Here is a 24,991-nt window from a genome sequence, read left to right on the forward strand (position 1 = left end):
CTGCCATTTCTCAGCGTAAAACCACCAGTAGCGAGCAAGTACATTCAACTTCCTCCTTGACATTTTTTTCTTCTTGGCGATTAAAAACAGTCCAAAATCAGGAGTCCCGCCCACAGAAACAGTAACTGGTAACGTGCTGATGTCACCTGATCTCGATCATGAGAGTGGCAGCTCATAAATAGCAGCGCTCACACATCTGAAACTGCAAAGGAATTGGTAACAGGCAGCGAGTGAGCGTGAAGAGAGCGCGAGAGAGAAAGATAGCGAACCCATCTCCTGCGAGCTCTCTGCACACTCCCACTCACTCACTTCAGAGCTTGGAGTTCAGGCAAACAGATGGAGGAGGTTGCTGGACTTTTTATATATTTATATGATTTAAAATTCACGTGTAATACCTGATTTTTTTAAAAAAGTTAGTTTTATTCTTAGAATGCGAAAAACTTGCAAAAGGGGCTAAGCACCCCCCTCTCCCCCCCCGCCCAGGACGCACACCCTGATGCCCCGTGTTTACCTATCCGTTGCTGTTTCTCTGTTTGTAGATCTATTCAGCCGGACGGCTGCACCACTTTCTCGATGGCTACAACATTCACAAGAGTAACTGGATGCGTTACGTGAACCCAGCGCGCTCGCCAGAGGAACAAAATCTGGTGGCTTGCCAGAACGGGACCGACATTTATTTTTACACGGTGAAGCCCGTAGCCCCCAGCCGCGAGCTGCTCGTTTGGTACAGCCACGACTTTGCCGATCGGCTCAGCTACCCACCAACCGGGGACCTGGTGATGCTGAAACTCAGTAAGTGCCCTCAGTCCTTTGCCATGTGTTGGGGTGTTTGCTGTTTGTTGGGGTATCGGGGATGGATGTCGGTGTGAAGTTATTGACCTGCTTGTCTTCGTGGTGTATTCCCGCTGCCTTCCTGCTCCTCGCTGCTTAGATACGGTGGCACATTCACACCCTGGCCGCCTTACAGTTGGGTGTTTCTGCACTCTGGGACATCCTCCTGACATGAAAGACGCTATACAAATGTAGTTTGTTGTTGTGGTTGTGTGAACCCTGCGCTCATACTGTCTCATAGCCCTGATGCACTTGCTGAAGCACCATTTGACACCGAGCCTGCTTCTCCGACATTGACTGGGAACGGGGAGCAGGTTGGGTGTGAAGTCACGGAGGTGGGGGTTGGGGAGGAACTGACAGTCAGCAGCTTTTCTACAGTTTTGCCATCCAAAGGATAACAGCCCGGGGTGAGAATGGGATTTGGTTGAGTTGAGTTGCCAGGTGTCTGGAATCAACGTTGGTCTCAGAGAAACTGCAACAAGTGCTTGCGTTCGAGTGAGTGGGAGTCGAGTCTTGTCTTGGGGAGTGAATCAGTTGCGATAAGGCGCGATATCAAACAAAAGGATTATTATTATTATTACTATTATTTCTCTCTGGAGAGGGCATCAGTCTGATGGATTGTCAGAGCGTTTATATGTGACGTTCTGTGTGAGAGGGTGAACTCTTTCCTGTGGGGTTGTTGACTGGGCAGAGCTGTGTGAGTGCTCATTGCCTCTTCTCTGTCTGTTTGGCTCTGTCTCTCTCTCTCTTTCTCTGTCACTCTCTCTGTTTTTGTCTCTGTCTCTCTCCCTCTCTATGTCTCTCTTTCTCTGTCACTCTCTCTTTTGTCTCTGTCTTTTTCTCTCTCTCTCTGCTCACACATTCCAGACTCACTAAAGAGCAACAGTTCTACTACAGCAGCTATTTAAATACATCCCAAAACCTGATGAAGAGGGATAGTGCAATAAAGATTGAAAGTTACATTTCGGTGACTCACAGCAGGAAATGAATCGGACATTTCAAGCTGATAAATGGGACCTTTTAACGCAATAAACTTTTTGGGATGACCCTGGGATGGGTTTATTTTTGTTCCCTGAGAGCTCTCTTGTCTGTCTCTCTCTCTCTCTCTCTCTGTGTGTATATGTGTGTCTCTCTCTGTCTCTATCTCCCCTCGTCTGTGTGTGTGTGTGTGTGTGTATCTCTGTCTCTCTGTGACTGTGTGTGTCTCTCTCTGTGTCTGTGTGGCTCTATCTCCCCTAGTCTGTTGCTTTGTGACAGTGTGTCTGTGTGTGTGTGTCTGTGTGTGTGTGTGTCTCTGTGTGTCTCTGTGTGTGTGTGTGTCTGTGTGTGTGTCCCTGTGTGTGTGTGTGTCTCTCTGTGTGTCTCTGTGTCCCTGTGTGTGTGTGTGTCTGTGTGTCTCTGTGTGTGTGTGTGTGTCTCTGTGTGTGTGTGTCCCTGTGTCTCTGTGTGTGTGTGTCTGTGTGTGTGTGTCTGCGTGTGTGTGTGTGTCCCTGTGTGTCCCTGTGTGTGTCCCTGTGTCTCTGTCTGTGTGTGTCCCTGTGTGTGTCTCTGTGTGTGTGTGTGTGTGTGTCTCTGTGTATGTGTGTCTGTGTGTGTGTCCCTGTGTATGTGTGTGTGTCCCTGTGTGTGTGTGTGTGTGTCCCTGTGTCTCTGTGTGTGTGTGTGTGTGTGTCTCACTGCCCGCATTCAGATATGATCAAAGGCTGTTGGTGCGACGCCGCGGCTCCTGCGAGTGTTCACCTGCCTTTGCCCACACAGAGAAAAAGCGCATCGATTAGGTAATTCGGGACGGTTTCGTTGCGCATCGCAGAGAGTCCGCGGCCGAACTGCGAACTCTCCGCCGAACTGCGTTCTCCCTTCACATCGATGTCTTCGCGGAACTTTCTAAAGTTTTCACAAACAAAATCCCAAACTTTTCCCCTCTTCCCCCCTCTTCCCCCCTCTCCCCCTCTCCCTCTCCCCCTCTTCCCCCCTCTCCCTCTCCCCCTCTCCCACTCTCCCCCTCTCCCTCTCCCCAGGTTTACCACCTCTGCTTTTTGATGGTCTATATACCGAGTTTAGCTTCGCTCAAAATATCCGCAAATGTACTTTTATTATTGATGGGTACTATGAATTCGCTTTTATTTAATTGGTTAAAAAAAAACTCCCAAACTTCTAAATTTAAGCAAATTAAATTACTGCAAATGTTTTATGGGATGGGGGGGGGTGGGGGGGGGGGGGACTGATACTGAATTTATGAACTTTCAAAGCTCAAGATCAGATATAAGGACAGAGATTGGGGTGGGGTGGGGGGGGGGGGGTTAGAGGCTGGGAACCCCCAAAGGATGGGCTCGGGCTTAATCCAATGTATAGGAACTTCAATGAAATGTATTTGCAAAGTGGGGGAAGATATAAAACAGAATTAATTAGCCGCTGCGGATGATCACAGCAGTAGGGTTGGACTCAACAGTGCCAACGGGTGCCAGACTGCTCTTCGGGGTGGGGTGGGTTGAGAGGGAGGGTAAGATTGGGTTAAATCCCGCAGACACTTCACTTTCCCATTCGCTTGTTATGGGATTAATAAACTCCAAACTGCACCCTCCCCCTCCCCCCCCCCCCCCCCCCCCAACCCCCAAAAAAAGTAATCGTTGTCAATGTATTCAAGGTGTCAAGAAAGTATCTGAGCGAATTTCCCTCTTGTGTTCCTGTTGCGAGTGAATTATTTCTGTGTGTGTGTGTGGCTAAGTCTCTCGTAAATCAGTCTCCACTGAGCTGTGATGTTACAGTCCTTACTGGAAAGACTTGTGTCTCTCTCGCGATCTGTACCTAAATACACCGCTGTTATTGCGTTGGTCACTGAACCTTAGGGTTTCCAATACCTAATAACATTGTGTGCACCATAGCCTTTCCCCACAGCTGTTATGTCTGTCCAGAGCTGCCAGCCCTCCCCTGCTCCTGCCTCACACATAGAAAGAGAAACGATTCTCTTCTGTCATGACTTGCAGTTTAGTTAGTTAGTTAGTTAGTTAGTTAGTTTGCCTGTCCATTCTTTCTTTCTTTCCCTCCCTCCCCAACACAATGGGTATGAACAGCATTGTGATCAGCCTATTCCTTCTTTGTCGAGTTACAAAGATTGAGAATCTTAACCTAAAATACCCAAGACAAAGCACATGCCTTATCGCTTCGCAGTGTTGCTGTTGAGTGTAGTGACTGTTGTTCATAGAGTTACTTGTCGTTTGTTCAAGCGTGATGTGTGGCTGTTGACAGAATCTTGCTCAGTCAGAGCTTTCTTCACCGCCCCCTGACCTGCTCCTCACCACCGGCTCCAAAAAAGTCAAAGTGAAACGGAAAGTGGGCAGTAATGACTCGGGCAGGTCATTGCCGTTCTGCCGAACAACACATAGGAGGAAGGTTTCCATTTGACTCAGATATTGACTCGCAAATCTAACTGCACAATATCTCTGAGATATTACCCGCAGAGTCTGCTATCACTACTGAGATTGATTTGCTATCTAAGACCCTTTGGTTCTGTCTGACTCAGTCTTATACTGGGCAATGACTTTACAGATCAACGTATTGAGGGAGTGTAAATTGCTCTAATACCTGTGGTCTGTACTCCTTTCTGATTCACTGTTAGGCTCTGTCATTTGGGGCTATACAGATTTCCAATGTCTGAGACATAAATCATCACCAGCATTGGTTTTGCATATATATTACCCCTTGGTAGAGAAAAGGTGGTGTCCAGCGTTAAAATGTCTGTGATGGGAGGTGGGGGTGGAGCGCTCACCATCGTAGGCATGTTGCTTCAGATGGGCGCTATATCAAATGCAAGGATATTATTATTATGTTAAAAAGCCTGCAGCACCATTGAAAAAGTGGAGCAGTTTCTCTCTCCCGGGAAACCTGACCCAACAATTCCCCAGATAAAAGGTCACTCAACTGTTTGTAGGATGTTGATGCGCACAAATTTGCTGCTACATCCAGCTGCAAACTACTCAGTCACTATATGTGACAGAAATTCCTATGAAGTGATTTGAGATATTTTGGTGTCACAAGGTCTCTATTATAAAACAAGTTCTTCCTCTCTCTTATTTGAGTCACTGGGTGTTATTGGTGACTGCACTCCTTGCTTATGTATTAAAACCTGTTCTCTTTCATCTTCCCTATGTTTACACTCAAAGCGAACGTGTGGTTTTTTTAAGGCTTTATTTTGGAGGCACACTGTCAGTCAGTTTCATTCTGTGAGTCAGCTGAACTCGGAATGACTGTGGTGACAGTGATTAGCAAGCACCCTCACACTGCCAGCCGTTCTGCCCACACAAGGTCTGATCAGAATAATTTGGGGAAGGAAAGAGGAAGCTTTGGGTCGATGTGTGTTTTTTTGCCTCAACATGTCTCCTATCAGAACAGGGATCTTTGGTTACACATCAAAGAGCGGTTTATGTCTGTGCAGCGAAGTCTTTGTTGAAGACACTGGCGTGAGCACAGCAGAGACACCTTTAACTCAAAGGCTTCAGAGTCCCTGGTTGGGAAACTGAAATGTCCCTTTAATGGCGAAATTGCATGTCGTTTCCAGCGATGGACACTATAAAGAGCCAGCTCCCGGGTGTTGCACAGCTGCTGTTCTGTGTTAATGATTCAATGCATTCCCCAGTGCGCAGCAGCCAAAGCTCACAGCAGAGGTTTGATTGGCACCTCGATTCACAATAGTAGACCCTTGAGTTGTGGCTGTGGATGTCCAGCCTGATGGGGAATTAGAGAAAAGGCCTTACCCTGCCTTGCTATCCAGTAACTAGATCAGCTGCAACCCCTCAGTGTTCACAGAAAATATTTCAAGCTGACCTGACAGTGGTGTTTGAGACACTAAAGGAGACTGTGAAAGTAAATCCAGGATATACTTTCAGATATGCTGAGGCAGCAGGAAGAGAAGGCAGAGGTTCAGGGTGTGAAGAGCAATATCGGAACAGTCACCAGGAAGCATTTTTTTTACACAGAGTAGAATTAACAGCTGGAATGGGGTTACCAGAAAGGAAGGGTGTTGAGGCCAGACATTGAACTAAGTTAAAAAACAGTTGGATGCTGTACTGGAAAGATGGGTCAAGTGGGGATTCTGGAAGGATGAAACCAAATGTGCCAAAGAGGCTTTTTCCTGACTTATGCAACGTGGGGTTGGAGGCATTCTCCAGAGCCCAGCAGGGTGTGTTCTCTCCAGTCACTGTCTGAGAGATTAACAATCTTCTCTTTATTACAGAGCAAAACTTTGAGGGATGTAAGGATTTAGAGTCTGCATCCAGTGGCCCGCTACCTCAACAAGGAGAATACAGCAAAGACGGCGAAAAACATGATGCTAACAACACAAAGAACAGTGAAACCAAGATCGACGTGGAGATGATTGATCGAGACACACCACCTGACACTCCAGATAACCAAATAGTGGACTTCAGTAAAAAGCTTTACCCAGTCCCAGTGTCCAGACCACAGCCCGAATATAACGGTTCGAAGATGGCTGGTGTTTGTGACAGTGGATTGCCATTTGGCCGAAGTACCTCACCACATGGAATCAGTCCAAACCAAAGATCCAAGAGTCCAAGCGCTCAACTAAGCCCTCAGATCCATTCTCCAAACTCAACTACCTCAGCTCACAAAGGCATCCAGCTTCATATGAATGGGCATTTCAGTAACGGAGAAAGCCTTGTGCCCTACCCAATGTACTCACCTCCAAGCCACCTCCCACATCAGTACATGTACCCCTTCTCTCCCCTCTCGCCCCATTACCCCAGGTATCTTTTGCCCAATTACTCACCTATCATTCACCCACTGAACAGACCAGTAGCGCTCAGCAGCCTCGGCCTTTTCGGCAGGATGCCCCCAGTCTGTGGAAGCTTCCTGGGTGGTGACAGTCTCCCCCATCCCATTATAAGCCCGACTGTTTTGCCCATTCCTCCTCACAGTGAAGAAGGCCAAAGGTTAGCGGTTCCCGAGCAGGCAAGGGAGGTCCTCATTCCTGCTCCTAACAGTGCTTTCTCCCTCGCAAGCCCGCCGGAGGGTTTGAAGGAAAGACCTCTCCGCAGCTCACCAAGCGGAGGCACCACCATAACTTCCGAGCTGTTGGTGCAACCGAAAGCTACCTCATGGCTTCGGATGAATGAGGAAGCAATGAATCTCAGCAAACCAAAGACCATTCCAGCAAATTACCCCGGCTACAAATCTCTCCCTTACCCTCTGAAGAAGCAGAACGGAAAGATCCAGTATGAATGCAACGTGTGTTTGAAGACCTTTGGACAACTGTCTAACCTCAAGGTATCTTAAATTCTTTGCTGAGTAGAAGCAAGTGTGTTGAGTCAATCTTCGTGTGTTGAGTTTCGCCCACAAAATGCACAGTCAATCCACTTTACAGAGTATACTGTGAAACGCTTTGAGAGAACTCAATGACGTGATAAGGTGCTATATCAAAGGCAAGGATTATTGTTATTACTATTATCTATTGAGTGGTGGGGGGTAATTGCAGTCAGACTCAATCCTGTCCTCACTTGATACCTTCACAGAGTGTGGACAGCAGAGCAAGGGTTGGAGCAGAGTGTCATGACCACAGTTCAATCCCATTACCTGGATATCAACTGGATATTCTCTTTGTTGCAGGTACATCTCAGAGTGCACAGCGGAGAGAGGCCCTTCTCCTGCCAAACCTGTAATAAGACCTTCACCCAGCTGGCTCACCTACAGAAGCACTATCTGGTCCACACGGGCGAGAAACCGCATCAGTGTCAGGTGAGGAGACACCTGGTCATCCAGGACTATTGTCACGAGAAAATATTGGAAGAAACATGCTAGACATGCTATAGCTAGACTCAGAATGGAAGTGGGTAAATGTTGAAAAAGTTATGGGGCAAGAGTAGGGGAACAGGGTTAGAGTAATTGGTTCCAGTGGGGAAGCGAGTATCAGCACAGACACGATTGGAAGGGAGCAGGGAATGGGATAAGAGGACAGTTCCAGTGTGGGGGAGTGAGCACCAGCACAGACTCGCGGGGAAGAGATGTGTCAGTTGCTGAAAGATGTCTGGAGATATTGGCTTGCCCATGTGGTTCCTGAGTTGGGCTTGCTCTGGCCTTGTGTGTTGGACGTCCGTCATTGGTTCTGTGTCTGTCCCTCGCCAGGTCTGTCACAAGCGCTTCAGCAGCACGAGCAACCTGAAGACACACCTGAGGCTGCACTCGGGGGAGAAGCCCTATCAGTGTAAGCAATGCTCCACCAAGTTCACCCAGTTCGTCCACCTCAAGCTTCACCGGCGCTTACACAACAAGGAACGTCCACACAAGTGTCACTTCTGTCCAAAGAGCTACGTGCACCATTGCAGTCTGACAATCCATCTCAAGGGCAACTGCTCCATGAGCTCCACTGCTAGGTGGGCCCCAGACGACCTAAGCAGGATCAATCAGGAGATCGACAGATTCGATGTGAGCGAGAACGCGGAGAGACTTGAGGAGAATGCCACAATGGCAGAGGTCGATTTGGTGGCCGAGAAGCTTATCATTGGGGTCTTGGAGGATAACAAGGAGGAGCAAATCCGAGCAGCATACCACAGTGCAGACACCCTGCCGTCCATCAGCTTCCACCAGAGGATCACAAATCCACTGCTCTCTCACCACAACCCATCGCCTCATCTTCCCATCAGAGTCAAGCAAGAGCTCAGTTTATAACTCCATGTGAGCCCACCATTGTGTCTTGGGGGTGAAATTAGTGAGTTCAATACCAAACCAGACTGTCGAGGTTCCCCTACAGTCAGTCACACTGGAAGAACTGGAAGGGAACCCAGGTACTTTAAAGGAACGAGTTCAAAGAGTGCATATGGACGGAAGCCCCTTCCAACCCGTTGTAATCATCTGTCCTTCTGCGCCTGTCTTTTTATTTGTGTTTTGATCTTCCTCAGAGTGGCTTTGTCTGTAAACGCTGCTCACCTGTCGCTCTGCTTGTGTCTTGGTTCCCACCAGCTCTACTGTCAATTCAGTGAAACCAAAAAACTCCCCAAAACAGACCCTTGGCAAGACACCCCCCACCCAATCCCAAAGTGTTAAAGATTCGTGGGGTCCAATCCTGCAATCAGAACTGAACGTGCATCCACAAAGCTTTCTCAGGGTGTGTGAGACTATTTATGCAGCAAAGAAACAAATTGTTCTATATTTTTTATCTGCTAATGGACAATCATATATGACTTTATTCTTCTACAGGCTATTTCTTATTTATTAAAAAAAAACTTGTTGATTCAAAGGAAAAGTTCACAAAGACCATTCTGTGGGGATCGGTTGGTAGTCTCAGGCTGTGTCGGTGTTGGTGGGTGGGGGGGAATTATTGAATTTTGTTGGATTTTGGTGGTTGATCATCTAAAGATAAGGTTAGAGAATGGGCAATTTGTAATTTGATGAGAGTCCAGGCGATGAAAAGCACATGGATGGAGTCCACAAGACTGTCACCTCCCTCCCCGTGTCAAGTCAGAGACATGCTTTGTTCCCATGTTGATTTGAACCATAGGGTTAGTGGCCTTGGGATGTGTTGCTCATAGTGATATCACCAGAGGAATGTAGCTCACTCCTCCAGTGATGAGAGCAACAGTGTTTATGAGAGAGGGGGGATCTGTACAGTATTGAGCACAGCAAGCTTCTTGAAGTTGGGAACATTGATGAACAGAAACAAGAGAGATATTCTGCTCTTCACTGAAGTATATTAGGGTTAGGGAAGATATCGCCTTTGGTAAGTTCAGAAGGAACGGGATGAAAATTTCAAAGAGCTTGCCAAAAAATGTCAATTTTTTTTTGCTTTTACGTTTTTGGGGAATAAAAGCTCGGACAAGCTTAAAAAAAAACCCAAACGAAGCGTGGATTTTTAGACACGTTGAATGCTCAGTAAACTGAGTCTTAGTATTTCTCCAATAGACATGTTGTCCTTTGACTGTGTTTTTGGTGGTTGTAATTAGCTGAATAGCAAAGTGTTGCTCAGGGCACATACAGTATATTATATATAAACTTTTTTTTAAAAAGCAAACCCTTGCATAAAAAAAATGCTACTTTTGCGAGGATTCAAAAAAAAGTTAGTGTCTGTTTTTAAAAATAAGTAGAAAGATTCTAAATTTCCAAATTCTGTGAAACATTTGCGGTACTCAGACTTACAAAGGTGGGGAAACTGAATCGAGAGGGGGTGATTGGGTTCCGTTTGTGGAGGAAATTACCTCATTACATTAGTGTGTTTGCGCCACATACACCCCCCCCCTCCCCCCACACACCTACCCCCTTTGATCAAGAATACAATCCTCTTATTTTATATTTGGTTGTGTTCATACCGACAAACTCCCCCCAAAAAAATCGGTCACTCACTTACATGATTGTTTGTGGGACACTGCTGTGTATGTTGAGTCATACACTGTGAGTGGCTTACAGGAGCCAGACTAGTTACATGTCTGAATCTTCCCATCAGAGGCTGTTGGAGCCTAAATCCTTGTTGATAGTTTCTGTTCTTAATACCTCCCAGGCTTTAATACCACAAATCCACTCGCTTTAAGAACTATTATCCTCATGTACACCTTGCTGGTTCGCTGCACTTTTAATGACTATCTATCTGCAAGCAGCTAATAGCAATTACCTAAAGCCTCCAAGCGTGGCGGAGCCCAGCTGGTCAGGCCGGGGTGAGGAAGCCACGTAGTCACGACCAGTGCCTCTCAGTCTCGGCAGCGGCATTGATTCTGGTTCCCATCTCCAGCTCCGTCGATCCGAGGCTCTCCTGACCAAAGACTCGGCCCGCTCCCGGCAGCAGTCGCTCGCTGGGACTCAACAATCCCATTTATCCACGAGCCCTCATTCTTCTCAAATTCCAAATGGTGGAAAGTCAGCAGGTTGGCGACAACTGACTGAACTGAGCAGAACAGGGCTAAAGCGAATTTCGTCTCCACGGACTGTATAACTCCCCACTACCCCCCATCCCTGCCGCCCATTTATAACAAACCAAATGTATTCAAGCACTGTTCAGACCAATTTTAGGAATCAGGTGGTTCAAAGCCCGAATATTCAAGTATTTCTCGGCTTTGGGTGAACCACAGGATGAAATTACAGGGAATATTGTACTGACATACAAATTGCACCAAAGTTACTGTTTTTATTTCAACTTTATATGTTTGTGTTTAAGTGGACTTGTTTTTATAGAAAGAATTTTGTGATGTTCTATCTTATGTTTACATTTGCTGTTTACACTTTATTTATGTTCAAGATGTAGCTAATTAATGTGACCTAAATTAAACTCATTTCTATGTTTCAGTGAAATCATGCCTCGAGGCAATTATTGTTTACATTTACTGTCCGATTTGTGCTCCTCAGCACACTGTTGTCACCACTTGCATCAGAGGCTTAGTATTTTATAGCGAGTCTCTAACCTGATTTGTCGCTACGACCTGAGATTGTGGACGGACCCCCAGGTTAGAGACAGAGTAAAGCTCCCTCTACACTGTCCGTCCACAATCCCAGGTCGTAGCGACAAAGCAAGTTAGAGACGCACTATAAAATACAAAGCCTCTGATGCAAGTGGTCACAGTCACTACACATGAAAGCAATTCCCCAGGGCTGTTTTGACGTTGTAGGTGATGTTATATCCAGCATGAGGATAATTATTATCATGAAGAGTAGTTATCACTTGCTCTAGCGTGGACCATGCTGCTGACCCACAGCCTCGCTGACCCTTATAAAGACCCCGATAAAATCCAGCACACAAGCTGCAGAGACCCAGCACGGAAGCGGGTAGGAGGGGGGCGTGTGGGGGGGAGGGCTAACGTTCAGCCAGTCACGGCACTGGAGCTGCCAACCACAGGACACAAAGTGAATCTTCAAAAACCACTGCAATGTCTCGGTCACCCAAGCCCTCGACACATTTCCTTCTCAGCTTCTAACCTCTGCCACAGGCCCCGAGAAACGGTTCATTTGATGTCAGATTAATTTTAACAACCACAAAAAAGGCTGCAAGCTAATGAAAGTTCATCGACAGCAGGAAGTCGAGGGCCGGCTCAGTAACCTGAGAGACACAAACTTTCATATTTCAAATCTCTCCCGGTGTCCTGGCCTGTCCTGTTCTGGCTGACAAACTCCCCTACAAAAAAATCAGTCACTCACTCCATGGCTGTTTGTGCGTCACTGCTCTGTGAAAACTGGCTGCCGCATTTCACCTACAAAAAATACACAGTCGCGACAGTTTTCTGTATATCCTGTGAAGCTCTTTGGGACATCTTGATGACCCGAAAAGGCACTACATCAAATGCAAGGATTATTATTATTTTTGATTTCCAATAAAGGGAGTTGGATGGTAGTGGAGGCTAGATCAAGATTAGCTGTGAACGAGCCCTGTTCCTACACAATTCAGATGTTTGTTGTTATGTGTTGCACAGGCATCATATTGTCCTGATGCAGAAAGAGGCAGCAAAGCCAGTGAGTCAGCAGCAGGTCGTGAAATGCTGGGAAGAGGTGTTAAAGTAACAGAGACAAGGAAGTTGGGTCTGTTATTTCTGAGTAAGCTCAGAGACACTCTATGAAGATTCTCTTTTTGATCAAGCATCTATTTATGACAGTTTCATACCAATGGCTTTAAGGACTGTACCACCAGCCTTCAGCACTACCCGAAACTGATTCTGTCCTAAGGTAGCCACACGTTCCCCCATTTCTGGGGACAGGCGTGAGATGAAGGACAAAAATTATGATCTTTAGGCGGGATTTGAATTTGGGGAGGGAGGAGGAAGGGTGGAGAGATTGAGGGAGAGAGTTCCAGAGTTTCAGGGCATAGTGGCTGAAGGCACAGCCACCAATGATGGAGCAGAGGGGACGAGGGACAAAGAGGAGGCCAGAACTAGCCGAGCGAAGGCAGCGGGTGGGGGTGAGCGGTGATGGAGTGGGGAGTGGTGGTTGGGCTGGGTAGTGGGTGGAGTAGATGTACTCATCAGAGAAATACAGCCATTAATCCAACAAGTTTCTCCAGTAACTGCTAGCATCAGGAATTGCGTTGAATTAAATTTTTTATTATCTGTGTCCCGTCCTCGAATTTGGTGTACAAAATGTGGTCACCCTGTGATGAGGTGCATGCTAAGATCCCCGCAGTACTATCAGAAAGGTGTTTCTCTCTACCAATATCCTGGCCAACAATTCCCGGGTAAAATTGGTCCTTTGTAAGCTGCGTGCAGCGCGTTGCTGTGTTTCCCTGTAAAATCTACGGTCACTACACTTGTCAGCAGTGCTCCTGGTAAGCAACGTTTAAGGTATGAATTGATGCGATTAAGAACTAATGCACCAGGCACCAACAATTTAATAAGGAAACAGGCAATGCTCATTTGAAGCGCTTCTCTGATCAGTGTCTCAGTAAACCAGCAGTTTGAGTACAAGACGGAAGATGATTTAGTCGCCAGCAAGTGAGAGCTTAGGTGAGAATAAACAGCTAAAAATAACTCCGAGATTGTGCAAGTTGCTGAGGAGAGGAGCAGAGCACCAGTTATAGGAGGTAATGCCAGTCAGTCAACACGTCTCTTGCTCCACTCTCACCCAGTCTCCCTGGAGCTGAACTGGCTCCATGATGACTTATTCGGCAACGGAATGTCAGAATCGAGCCTGCCTTCTGTGTTGATCTTGGTAATCCGGTTCCTTTGCCAGGCGGATCCACAGTACTCCAGGACAGTGCAGATGACCGCACAACCAGCCTGGATCATCGGCAGGACTTGGCAGGGCAGAGTAGTCCCTGTGGGCAGGAAATCCTCCCACTCAGGTCCTATTAACCCGGCAAGCGAAAGCCGTAATGGGTAGGCTAGTCCTAGCTGGACAAGCAATGGTGAACTCCCACTCGGTCTCAGTCTTGCTGACTCTCGCTCGCGCTCACCCTTGCTCTCTTCCTCTCTCTCATCCTTTCCCTCTTTTTCATGCTCTCTCTCCCTTTGTTCAGTGCCTCCCCACTCACACATTAACCACTCCTGCCCTCAGGAACTCGTTCTTAATAATAATAATAATAATCCTTGAATTTGATATAGCGCTTTTCACGTCGGGAGGACGTCCCAAAGCGCTTCACAGAACACACTGTAAAGTGAATTGACTGTATATTTGTGGGCGAACGCGGCAGCCAATTGCACACAGCAATGTCCCACAAACAGTCGTAGATTGAAAATGACCAATTTATTATTGTTTTTGGCTTTGGAGGTATTATTATTAGGCTCTGTGTGGAGTAAGGAAACTTGCCCAAGGTTTCGCCCTGACCTGGAATTGAACTCAGGTCTCTCGCTTGCAAAGCGAGAGCTCTAACCACTGAGCTACAGGACTCTAGGACATACACACAAGCTCCTGCTCACGTCATGGGATCCCAGTATTTTGCTCTTTTACACTGCACTTTTACTACTCTTCTCCCCATTCCACACACACACACCCAAAACACTCTCGCAAACTTCTTAGAAACTCATCCATCCCTCAGATGGTGTTTTGAGCTAAATCCTCAAACACCCCCCCCACCGCCCCTACTGCCACACACACCCAGCTGCTCCCCCTCCCGCTGCCCACACCCCCACCCACCCCCCTAATAAATTCCAGCCATCAGTCACCATCCAGATTCTCACATAAAGAAGTCCCAGATGGGCAGTGTATAATGGGGGATGGCGAGAGGAAAGAGAGAGACAAAATGAGTGTGTTTTGTTGTGATTATTGGGATGTTTGGAGAGTAAACTTGCCTTAGCTTCTATTCTGGGAAGAGCACGGTGTGTCATCTCTGGACATTCTGACATGTAATAAAAAGTGTTCTTTACAAAATTCCCATCTGAGTTCACACACAAGCCCAGCTCAACTCTATAGTTTCTGGAACAGAAACCGATGAGTGACATTAGCAGATACTGGCTAGAGGCAATGAACTGACTTAACATTCATTTAATGTGCCTTTCAGTTCCTGAAAGATACAATCTCCATTTGGTGAAAATTTCCAATTTATGCTCTCTTAGTTCTCAGACACAAACAACCCTCTCTTCTCAGCCAGCTCTTTAACATGTTCAAAGGGTTTTATTTTTGTATTAAGAAATAACTTTTTTATCATGTCGTCAGCTCCCAAAGTTGCAGGTTGTCAGGAGTACTGACTGCATATCTTACGGGTATACCTTTTTTGCAGAGCAAAGTCTTAAAAACTGCCTTGACGTAAGTGACTGATTTTATCCAGAGGATTGTCAGCCGGGACGCCAGGAGGGAGAAACTCCCTTCTCTTTTCTCAATAGCGATGAGGGATCCTTAACGTCCACCTGAATAGGCTCAGATGTGGGGTTTCCTGGTGTCCTGGTCAACAATACTAATTGTTAATTTGCATGTGGGATGGTGCTTGCAAAAACACAGTCACTGTAGTACCTAAGAGCAATTCCCAGTGAAGATTCTTTGAGATGTTTCGCCCACAAAATACACATTCAATCCACTTTATAATACATTCTGTGAAGTGCTTTGAGGTGTCTCAACAATGTGATAAGGCGCAAAATCAAATGCAAGGAATATTGTTATTATTATTGACGTTATTGGACAGATATCAATGGCAAAGATCGGTCTCAGTGAGTGGTGGGAGCAAATGTAATTCAGCCTCAGTAACAATCGGTAATTTTCTACTTGGAAACCTTATACTGTAGAATGAACACACACACCCACCAGACAATAGCTGTGCTTCCTCATACAGTGCACACGCACGAACACACACGTTTCACTCTGGCTGTGAAGTTGTTCCCAAATAAGGGTTGGAGGCTGATGTGTGTACGTCAGTTAGCCTGACTGACTGATTGACTGGAGGGATTCCTGGAGATTAAGCGTTGACGTGTGCCACCACCCGCACTCCTTCTTCCAATAAAAGGGATGATTTCATATGGGAAGAGGTGGTGGGTAGGAAGGAGGGAGGTTTGGCCTCTTTAGGGAAGTTACCATGAAGTAATTTAACCCTCACACTGCATGAGCAGTATGATTCAGGGCAGTTTCTTCCAACACACCTGAGGCCCTAAATTCCACACACTCTTAGCTATGAAAGAGTTCATTCGTGTCACCTGTGCCTATTATTATGCAGGCCCATGCTTCAGCCTAGGATCATAATACAGTCACTACACTGAGAGTGGGGGCAAAATGGGGGTGGGGCTAGACTGCTTTTTTGTTGCTTTTTGGTAGTTCACAGGGAGAATAGCATCTGGGTGCATTTGCTCGGCTGATCAATCAGTCTCAGGGCTGCAACATTCTTAAGTCATTAGGTGACCTCTGCGAAATACTGCGTTTCGCCCACAAAATATACAGTCAATTAACTTTACAGTATATTCTGTAAAGAGCTTTGAGATGTGACAAGATGCTATATCAAATGCAAGGATTATTATTATTATTTACCACAGCCCAGCATGTATAGGGTTAACACGGTTACTTTCTCTGAAGGTCATGTATTTCTGTTTGGAGCTTGTCTCTGTGATCGTCTTGCTCATGCTTTCATGTAACTTTACGGGGCTTTTAAGAGGAAGTGTGCATTGTAGTAATATCGTCAGCAACACAGAACTTGGCTTACAATAAGCATCAGCTCAGGCTGAAATGGACGTAGTTGGAAACTCAATTGGAGAAGTTAAATATCTGATCTTAGAAGATATCTCTCACTTTCCCTGTCTGGTTCCCTTCCTATGCTGCACCTAGTCCCACCAGTATAGCAATTCAGCTGGGCAACGCAATAATCTTTGCATAAGCCTTATACTTATATATCGTATAATTGCCTAAGTAGTACATGCACGCGAGTCCAATTCAGCTTCCTATCAAAACCACTAAGGTATCTTCGCACTACTTGTATTGCTCACCTCTAATTCGTAACGCCGCTCCCCTACCTTCCATTACTTATGCACTTACTGACTGCTTTGAATCGCGGGAAATGATATCCTGAGCCATTGACGCGTGTATATTTATTTACCGGCCTGAATGCACTGAATTGCTGTAAATGTGGTCTTGATCCGTCGAAACTTGCTCAGAAGAACTTCATTTCCCCCCCGATTCCCACCCTTGCCAGTAAGTGCGCATATGCGACGGGTCAAGACACATTGAATTGGAGGAAATATAGTCTTGACCCGTTGCCGCGTACGCACTTACTGGCTGCATTGAATTATGCACGCGCAGAGTAAATCGAATATGACTTGTAGAGTTTATCTGCAACACAGACTTTGCATATAAGTCCTATTAAATGTAATGGTCCCAAGTGATCCGACTTGTGTGAGTTTTACTGTAGATCAGAGATTCTATCAGACCCTAATTATGTAATCTCATTACCTGGACTATTTCAGCTGAGAGGTTCCTATTGGCCTCGGGAGTAAATCTCTGCTAATAGGTGTGAACACCTGCGAGATGTGGGGACATCTTAACAAGGAAACCAAGTATGTCAAGCATGCCACACACATCATGTTTGCCACCATGGCCATACATCCGGAGTGGAATTTCCGCAGAACAATATGACGTGGCTCGTGTCAGGGTTTGGCGTCTCATGTTACAAAGCAGTTGTTAGAGATCTCATCGCACTTTGGGTGCTAGTGGCTCAAAGTATCTGTTAAGGTTTACCTGTTGACTGACTGACATCCTATCTGCTATTTGCTGCTGTTTCAGTCAGAAAAATGATCATCAATTAATGCCATACCGACTCTTGTTTAACCCTGTTCAAATGAGGACTCGGTTTCACCACAAGTGAGTAAAATAAATTCTCCCCCCACCCGCCCCATGTGTATCAGAAATCTTTCTGTCACACCTCCAGCACACCCACCTTCGTAATTGATGCCTCGCACTAACTGGTCAATTCCTGGACATGAAGCTGAATCATTTCCCAGTTTGCCACACTTCCTGTGGTATGTTCGGCAGCACTGTGATCAGCCTTCGATACTGGGAATTCCATAGGCTTCAGGTTTTGGTGAATTTTCAGTCAAACTGCTGGGAAGCGGGAGCAAACACAGTGGGGGCTTTTGTGAGGAAGTCTCTTCTGTAAAGGTTACAGAATTCACTGACAGTGATTAACATTTCACTCGGATCTCGTTTCCCAGGTCACATGAGGAGCAAACTGCCTTCTCCAAGTAACACCACAAGACATTCTGAGTCTGCCCCCATCTCCTGTCTCCCCTGTAGCATCTCGCTTCTGGGTCAGAAGGTTGTAGGCTCAAACCCTCATGTCGGACTTTGAGCTACAGTCTGAATACTCTAGAGCAGTGCTGGGGAGCCCTCGGATGAAACATTAAACCAAGGTCCCGTCTGTGCCTAACTAGTCAGACATTAAAAGATCCCGCTATTGGAAAGATTGGTGTCCTGGACAATATTTCCCCAGATAAATTTGCTCATTCATCTCACGGCTGTTTGTGGGATTCTTGCTGTGTGAAAATTGGCATTGGCCTATAAAATATACAGTCACTACACTTGACTGTTTACAGAATTCTGTGAGATGCAATGTCAAATGCATCTATTGTTGTATATCTCTGGAAAGGGGCAGCAGGTGTTAGCGGGGTGGGGTACTTCCTAGGCGGTGGGGGGCGGTGAGGGGCTGAAATCAGGGACTCAAGTACAGATGAAAAGGGTATTGTAACGTTTCCTTTATTATTCTGTGGGGGAAGAGGAGGGAGTATGGGGGAAGAGGGAGGGGGAGTGGAGGGGGAGTGGGGGAGTGGGGAGAGTAGGGCAAGTGGGTGGGGAGAGGGGTGATGGGGGGGAGTGAGGGCGCAGGGAGGAAGGGGAGAATGGAAGGGAGGGGGACAACATGAGTAACTGTAGGATGTCTGAGGTGGGATGTGGGATCTGGCATGACCAGAGACTGAGACAGAGCCTCACACAGGAGAGGCTGAGGAGCCTCCAGGTGTTCTTCTCAACATCCAACGGACTTTGTATTGTACTGTACGTGGCCTCTGGGTGAACCTGCTGCTAAACCACAACAGCTCAAGGCTCCCCTTCCCCTTCATCTCCATCTTTATTTTCACATTTTGTTCATTTATTTATAATGCTTAAAACTAACCAAGACATTTGCAGCTCTTGCACTCGATGCGAAAGGCTAGAGCGAGACTGCTGAGGGCGAGGACTCCGTAATTAACTCTGCGCTGTCCCCGCCACAGCCTCTCGCAAAGAGCGCAACACGGCTCCATCAGAGCATGGCTGCCCACAGAGCAAGCCATTCACAGTATCGCTAGCCTCTATAATTACAAACTGAGCTCGTCACGTACAGCCATCTGTCCCCGCCACACTACAACACGCGCTGCTATTAATTGTCCTCCGTCTCTTCCCTCCACCGCCTTCGGCACCGATATCTCGGGCAGTCTCGCGCTCAGCTCAGCAAAGAGGTATTTTTGTACAGACTGGTTGAGAACCAGAGTTTCAATCAACCCCATCTCACCAGACTCAGCTCCGAGACCGTCAAAATAGCAACGAAAAATGACTGAGTGAGGTTGCACGGCTGGACACTCGAGCGTGGCTGGACGCACAAAATCTAACCAAGTAGCTGGGAATGTGGAGACCCATAGCATAGTGGTTAGCGCGCTCGCCTCGCAAGCGATCAGACCGGGTTTGATTCCCAGGCAGGGCGAAACCTTAGGCAAGTTTCCTTCCTCCGCACATCTCTGCTTCCTAGCAGTAAGTAGGAACCCGATTGTTAGCCGATTGGTGATTGCTTTAGGAAGTAATAAGCCCTAAAAAAACAGTAATAATTTGGATATTCAATCCATAACTGCTGTGCGCAATTGGCTGCTGCGTTTCACCCACAAAAAAGCAAGATCAATCCACTTTACAATATGTTCTGTGAAGCGCTTTGAGATGTCTCAACGAAATAATAAGACGTTATATCAAATACCAGGATTATTATTGTTATGTTGGTCAAAGAAGGAGACGGAGATTCAGTGAAGAGAGAAACTGAATGAGTTTGCAGAGAGAGACTGAGGGATAGGGTGAGATAGTGGCAGCTGATCTCGAGAGGCAAAGAGAACTTATTGGGCTTTCACATCCTGAAAAACCTTCAATATTCCTAAATCTCTCAAACTTTAATCTTTGAAGAGTTACTTGTTAGAGAATGGGTATCATCAGAAACAGGCGAGAGGCCTGGGGAGAGGAGAGAAGGCCCGAGTCAGGGCAAGAGCGGTTCAGGATCAAGGGAAGAAATACAGAGGGGTGACGAGAGATGGATCAGCTCTTCAACCTAACGTTGGAAAAATGCCCAGGCTGCCTAGCACATCAAGGCTTCTAAACTCAAAGTTACACAGAGTTACATATAGAGTTACATGTAGGGACGTGAGTCTGGCCTGCTGGCAAGTCCATTCTCCCTCACGAGAGACCTGGCTTTCAAATCAAGCCTAATTTTATGACCCACAAAATCCTAAATTCTAGAACTTCCAGACTGACTCTACCATTGACGTATTTCAGAGCCAACAGAAGTTGACAAATTACTTGAATTCGGCCTCAATTTTGAAGTAGGGTTTTTTCACAGTCCATAAAAGAATTCACAGTAAAACTGCTTCAAAATGAAGGCTGAGTTTGACCTAAAGTTTGCCAATTCTGCGGCGTTCTGAAACTCTAAGAAAGTGCAATTAACCAAGACCCAGGATGGATTTTTCTGGCTAAGGTCTTAAGGCTGAGACAAGGATAAATGCGGTGCCTCAGCTGTAGTCAGAGGCCTGCCAGCCCTCCTGTCTGTCACTCTGTGCCCTTTGCTTAAGGCTCCACAGATCAGTAACTGCATGCGAGCAGGGCCAGTGTGCACAGAACTAGTCTAACTGGGGGCTGTCGGGCAGTACACTGGGACAATAAATGTAACCAGGTTTAAAAAAAAGTGCAAAAGTATTTGCTAAAAGCCGCCTCGGTGTGATCACCCGATTGCCTTGTGTCCTGGTCAAGAATCACTACTAACTCTTGACAGACTGAAACAAATCTCTTTGGTCAAAGAAGAAGAATCATCAGCCCTATCCTGCCAACATGCACATATATGGCAGAAGGCAGTGTCAGGCAGAGAGAGAGAGCGAGAGAAACCTCACCGCTATCTGGTGGAGAAACAGGAAGCCAGGTCAATACCGGATGTCCCCAATCTGCAGCATAGGACTATGATGGCTGGCGTAGACCCACGTCATTTACAGCATTGCCAGTTGCACAAGAGCGTTCTGTGCGTAGCTTCACTTTTTTGTGAACACCGGTGGCTGCGTTTCTCAGCTGGAAAGAACTCTGTGGCGCTTGGTTTAAACCTCCTGCGAAGTAACCTCGCAGGGGCTTTCCTGAGCAGCAGCGAATAACACTGAAATTAATTGGAAAATATTAACCCGCGCAAAGAGGAGAGAAAATTACCTAGGGTCGTCTTACTGTAACTGTTGTTATCAGGAGGGCTGGTGGGAAGGACACACGTTGTAGCTGTCGGAAAGTGTTAAACCTGCCAAGGTCACTTACTGTGAAAACGACTCACATCTGTCATAAAGGAAACATAATTAGCAATAGAGCCTTTTATATCGGCCATAACCCACGTTACACCAGAGAGAGAGAAAGAGATTAGAAAGAGAAGAAGAAAGAGAGAGTGGTAGGGGGCAGGGTGGGGATACGACATGGAGGGAGAGTATGAGGGGATTTTTCTGCTGCTTGTCCAGCTAGGATCACCCTACCCATTAGGGCTTTGGCTTGTAGGGTTAACAGGAGCTGAGTGGGAGGATTGAGAGAGAGAAATTTCCTTTTCTTTTCCTACAGCACCATAGGATTTTCAACATCTACCTGATCAGGCACAGATAGGACTTTGGCTTAACGTCTCAGCTGAAGGATAGAGTTCGTTGTAGCCTGGGTGGAGTTAGAGATGTAATAAGCCCTGAAATTTCCCTCGTTGTTGTGTTCGGCATCATCTGAAAGTGGAATTTTCTGGAATCTTTGTGCATGTTGTTGACAGTATCTTGGTCTGGTTTTGGTTTCTCCTGTAACCAGAGCGGTGATCGTTGCACGATAACTTCCAACCCCAAGACTTGTTCAACCAGCCTAGCCCCACCCGAACCCTGAATTTCCAATTTACTATTGACGACAAGAGGCTGAAAATCAACACTGTGTCCGCACTTACCTTATAATTTGCTAATTTGCACCATTTCTCCAACACGTTAAAATTCCCTTCAATCCTTGGGAAATCCGGGAGTATGATATTTGGGAGAATAGAAGCTCTGGGTCTATTACTGGAAAAATTCCTTAACCACATCAAGAAATCACATTAACAAATATTGCATGTTAGACATTGGCAGGTTGGCCTCTAACTAAAATATCAACTCTCCATTGGGACCCGACTGTTACCAGTCTGAGTCTCTGCTTCAGATTAAATAATAACAATAATGCTTGCAATTGATATTGCACTTCATTACGTCATTGAGACGTCTAAAAGCGCTTCACAGAATATATTGTAAAGAGAATTGACTGTGTATTTTGTGGCAAATGAAACACAGCAACCAATACAGCACAGCAGTGTTCCACAAACAGTCCTGGATTGAGTGACCAAATTACTATTATTATAAAATTATACTAAATGACAAATTTCATACAGCACTTGTGAACGTGTTGAAGTCCTGACACTGTGTGTCCTCTACAATCTCTCCGCACGATTTGGCTTCTGGCACTGATACATCAAAAAGAGCATGTCATCGTGGGTTGACTCTCGGAAATGGGTTTGGACTGTATTATTGATTCTCTCCCAGATCACAGATCACAAATTAAGTTCCTGTGAGGAAACAGCCTTTTCCCGTGTGTTGGAATTCCAAGGATTACTGGCTGTAGCTCAGAATTACTGGAAGGAATCTTTAAACAATGCAGTTTTAGCTGTTTAAAGAGCTCCAAGACACTGCACTCCATGAAGGACATTATATAAATGCAAGTTGTTGTTGTTAAACTCCAGCTGTAACACACCGCACCCCCAAGACTTGGCTCTTGCTAACCTGTGCCCAATATTTTCCAGAACTAGGTAAACAGGACATGTCCCTTGGGAAAGAGGGTGTGCATTCTATTCCAGACATGGGAATTTCCGTATATAGGTGGCATGAATAGAAATCTCAGTCTGGTTTGTAGCCTTTTGAACATGAACAGACAAATAACTGTCTGTCAAACAAAAGGTCCAGAAAGGAATATACAGTCTCTCTGCAGTGCCTCTCTCAATGTTTTACTGCAGGTTGTGACTTGCTGCTGGAACAGAAAGTGCTCAAGTGCTACCTGCCGAGTGACCAGCCAAACAGAAGCATCTGAGTCATGTAGAGTAATGATTAGGGCGCTCGCTTCACCCTGGATTCGATTATTGGGAAGGGCAAAACTTTAGGCAAGTTTCCTTACTCCACATGTGCTCTGTTTATCTAGCAGTTAGTAGGAACCAGGTTTTTAGTCGATTTGCAGATAATAACTTGGACGCTCAATCCACGACTGTTTGTGCTACTGTGTGCAATTGGTTGCCGCGTTTCATCCACAAAATACAGTCACTTTCCAGTATATTCTGTGAAGCGCTTTGAGATATCTCAATGACGTGATAAGGAGCTATATCAAATGCAAGAATTATTATACCACTCTATTGCACTGATGTCTTAGTGTTGGCTCACAGAAAGGTTCCATGTGGAACGTCTCAAACCTTCCCCGCTTCCCTTGTTCCCCCACACTCCTCTCCTCCCCTCCCTCCTCCCCCCACCACTGTTACTCGTGCGTTTTGGTCAACAGCTGCCCCCTCATCTTTCCATCGTTGTAGGAGTTGACAGTCAGAGCACTCATGGGTGAGAGATTGAGATATGTCCTGTTGGGTTTCCAGTGGGTGGAATCCTCCGTTAACTTTTTAGTGAAGTCAGTCCATGGGCAAATAAGTCATAGTTGACAGGGTCAACAGCCACATTAACAGCAACTCGCACTTATTACAGCGCCTTTCGCCCTACACAGCAACGTTGATAATTTCTCCTGACTTGAAAGGCTTTATATAAATGTCAATTTGTATTGCATTGCATCTGAGAAAATTCACAGATGTTTAAAATGTGGGTTGGTAGCCTGTGGGGGAGAATTAACGAATGCCTTTCCCTGCTCGGATCAGTGACTTGAGGAGGGGCAGTAAAATTGGCTGTAAATATCTTATAATTTGAAATGACTGGAAACAGACGGGTATTTCCAGCACTGATGGGATTGTGACAATGTGGTAACCAGAGGCTCGGGCGGCAACACTCTTTCCACTCACTCAGGACATGTTAGGTATTTGATACCACAATAAATTTGAAGTGCTCTGTAATTCCCCTCGATACTCACTAACAAACACATCATAGCCCAAACATCAGGCCTTCTCTGACCTGTGCCTCCCAGAATCTCACCTTTCGCACCTCTCACCCCTGATGAACATGCTGTTAAATGAAGCCAGCTCTAACCACTGAGCTACAGGACTCCTCATAGAATATACTGTTAAATGGTGTGACTGTGTAATCTGTGGGCAAATCGTAATAAAATGGAGAATCTCAGTGGGGAGCAAGCACCATCACAGAATCGATAAGGGGAGTGCAGGGAACGGGATGAGAGTAGACAGCTCCAGTGGGGGAGCAAGCACCAGGACACACAAGGCTGATAAGCCTCCTCTCAGCTGTCTGTACAGAGTGCTATAGAGGGAGTAACCGTCTGCCCTCTCTTGCTGCTCACACACAAAACATTCAGTGACGCTTAACCGAGTATCTCTCGGGTGGACTCTGAAGCAATTAAGGAATTTCTGAAATTTTTTTTAAAAACGTTATCAGTGAATCATTCAATCACTACAGAGAGAAAGCTGCCATTTGGCTCTTGCCCCCACCACATGTGTTATTCCAACCTGCCACACACACATCCCACCCCCCTCACTAACTCGCCTGTGTACACACAGCCTGGAACGAACGATCACTCTGGCAAACAGAAGGCTCTTGTGTGATGGGTGGTTTTACTGATGGATTCTCAATCCTGCAGAGTCTGGATGACACAAAGTTCGATGAGGTCACACTCTACAGGGGGCATGGGCTGTGGTCAGTAACAACACGGGTTAGAGACCAAGTAAAGCTCTATCTACACTCTCTGTCCACACTCCCAGGTCAAAGACATCAGGGTTTAGAACAAAGATTCCTTTACACTATCCATCTACCCTCCCACGTCAGCAATCAAACAGGTTGGAGACATAACCTGTAACCCAGTGAAATCTCTCTGGCATAGCAAA

The 24,991-nt window shown here is 46.2% G+C and overlaps 1 protein-coding gene across 1 annotated transcript; it reads left to right on the forward strand.

Moving 5' to 3' along the window:
• Positions 1-204: 204 nt before the first annotated feature.
• On the forward strand, positions 205-11,115 carry LOC103179622 (PR domain zinc finger protein 1). The gene is made up of 5 exons (XM_042338777.1): positions 205-345; positions 540-792; positions 6,062-7,110; positions 7,450-7,578; positions 7,966-11,115. The coding sequence occupies exons 1-5, from the start codon at positions 337-339 to the stop codon at positions 8,506-8,508; spliced, it is 1,983 nt and encodes a 660-aa protein (XP_042194711.1). The 5' UTR covers positions 205-336; the 3' UTR covers positions 8,509-11,115.
• The last annotated feature ends 13,876 nt before the right edge of the window (positions 11,116-24,991 follow it).

Source organism: Callorhinchus milii, unplaced genomic scaffold (assembly GCF_018977255.1).
Source record: "Callorhinchus milii isolate IMCB2004 unplaced genomic scaffold, IMCB_Cmil_1.0 Scaffold10, whole genome shotgun sequence".
In the NCBI taxonomy this organism is placed as follows: Eukaryota; Metazoa; Chordata; class Chondrichthyes; order Chimaeriformes; family Callorhinchidae; genus Callorhinchus; species Callorhinchus milii.

What these genes read in the sequence shown, in the direction of transcription:
- LOC103179622 (XM_042338777.1), top strand. An exon ending in GACAACTGTCTAACCTCAAG is followed by an intron (nt 7,111 to 7,449) that starts GTATCTTAAATT and finishes TCTTTGTTGCAG; the next exon opens with GTACATCTCAGAGTGCACAG. An exon ending in AGAAACCGCATCAGTGTCAG is followed by an intron (nt 7,579 to 7,965) that starts GTGAGGAGACAC and finishes GTCCCTCGCCAG; the next exon opens with GTCTGTCACAAGCGCTTCAG.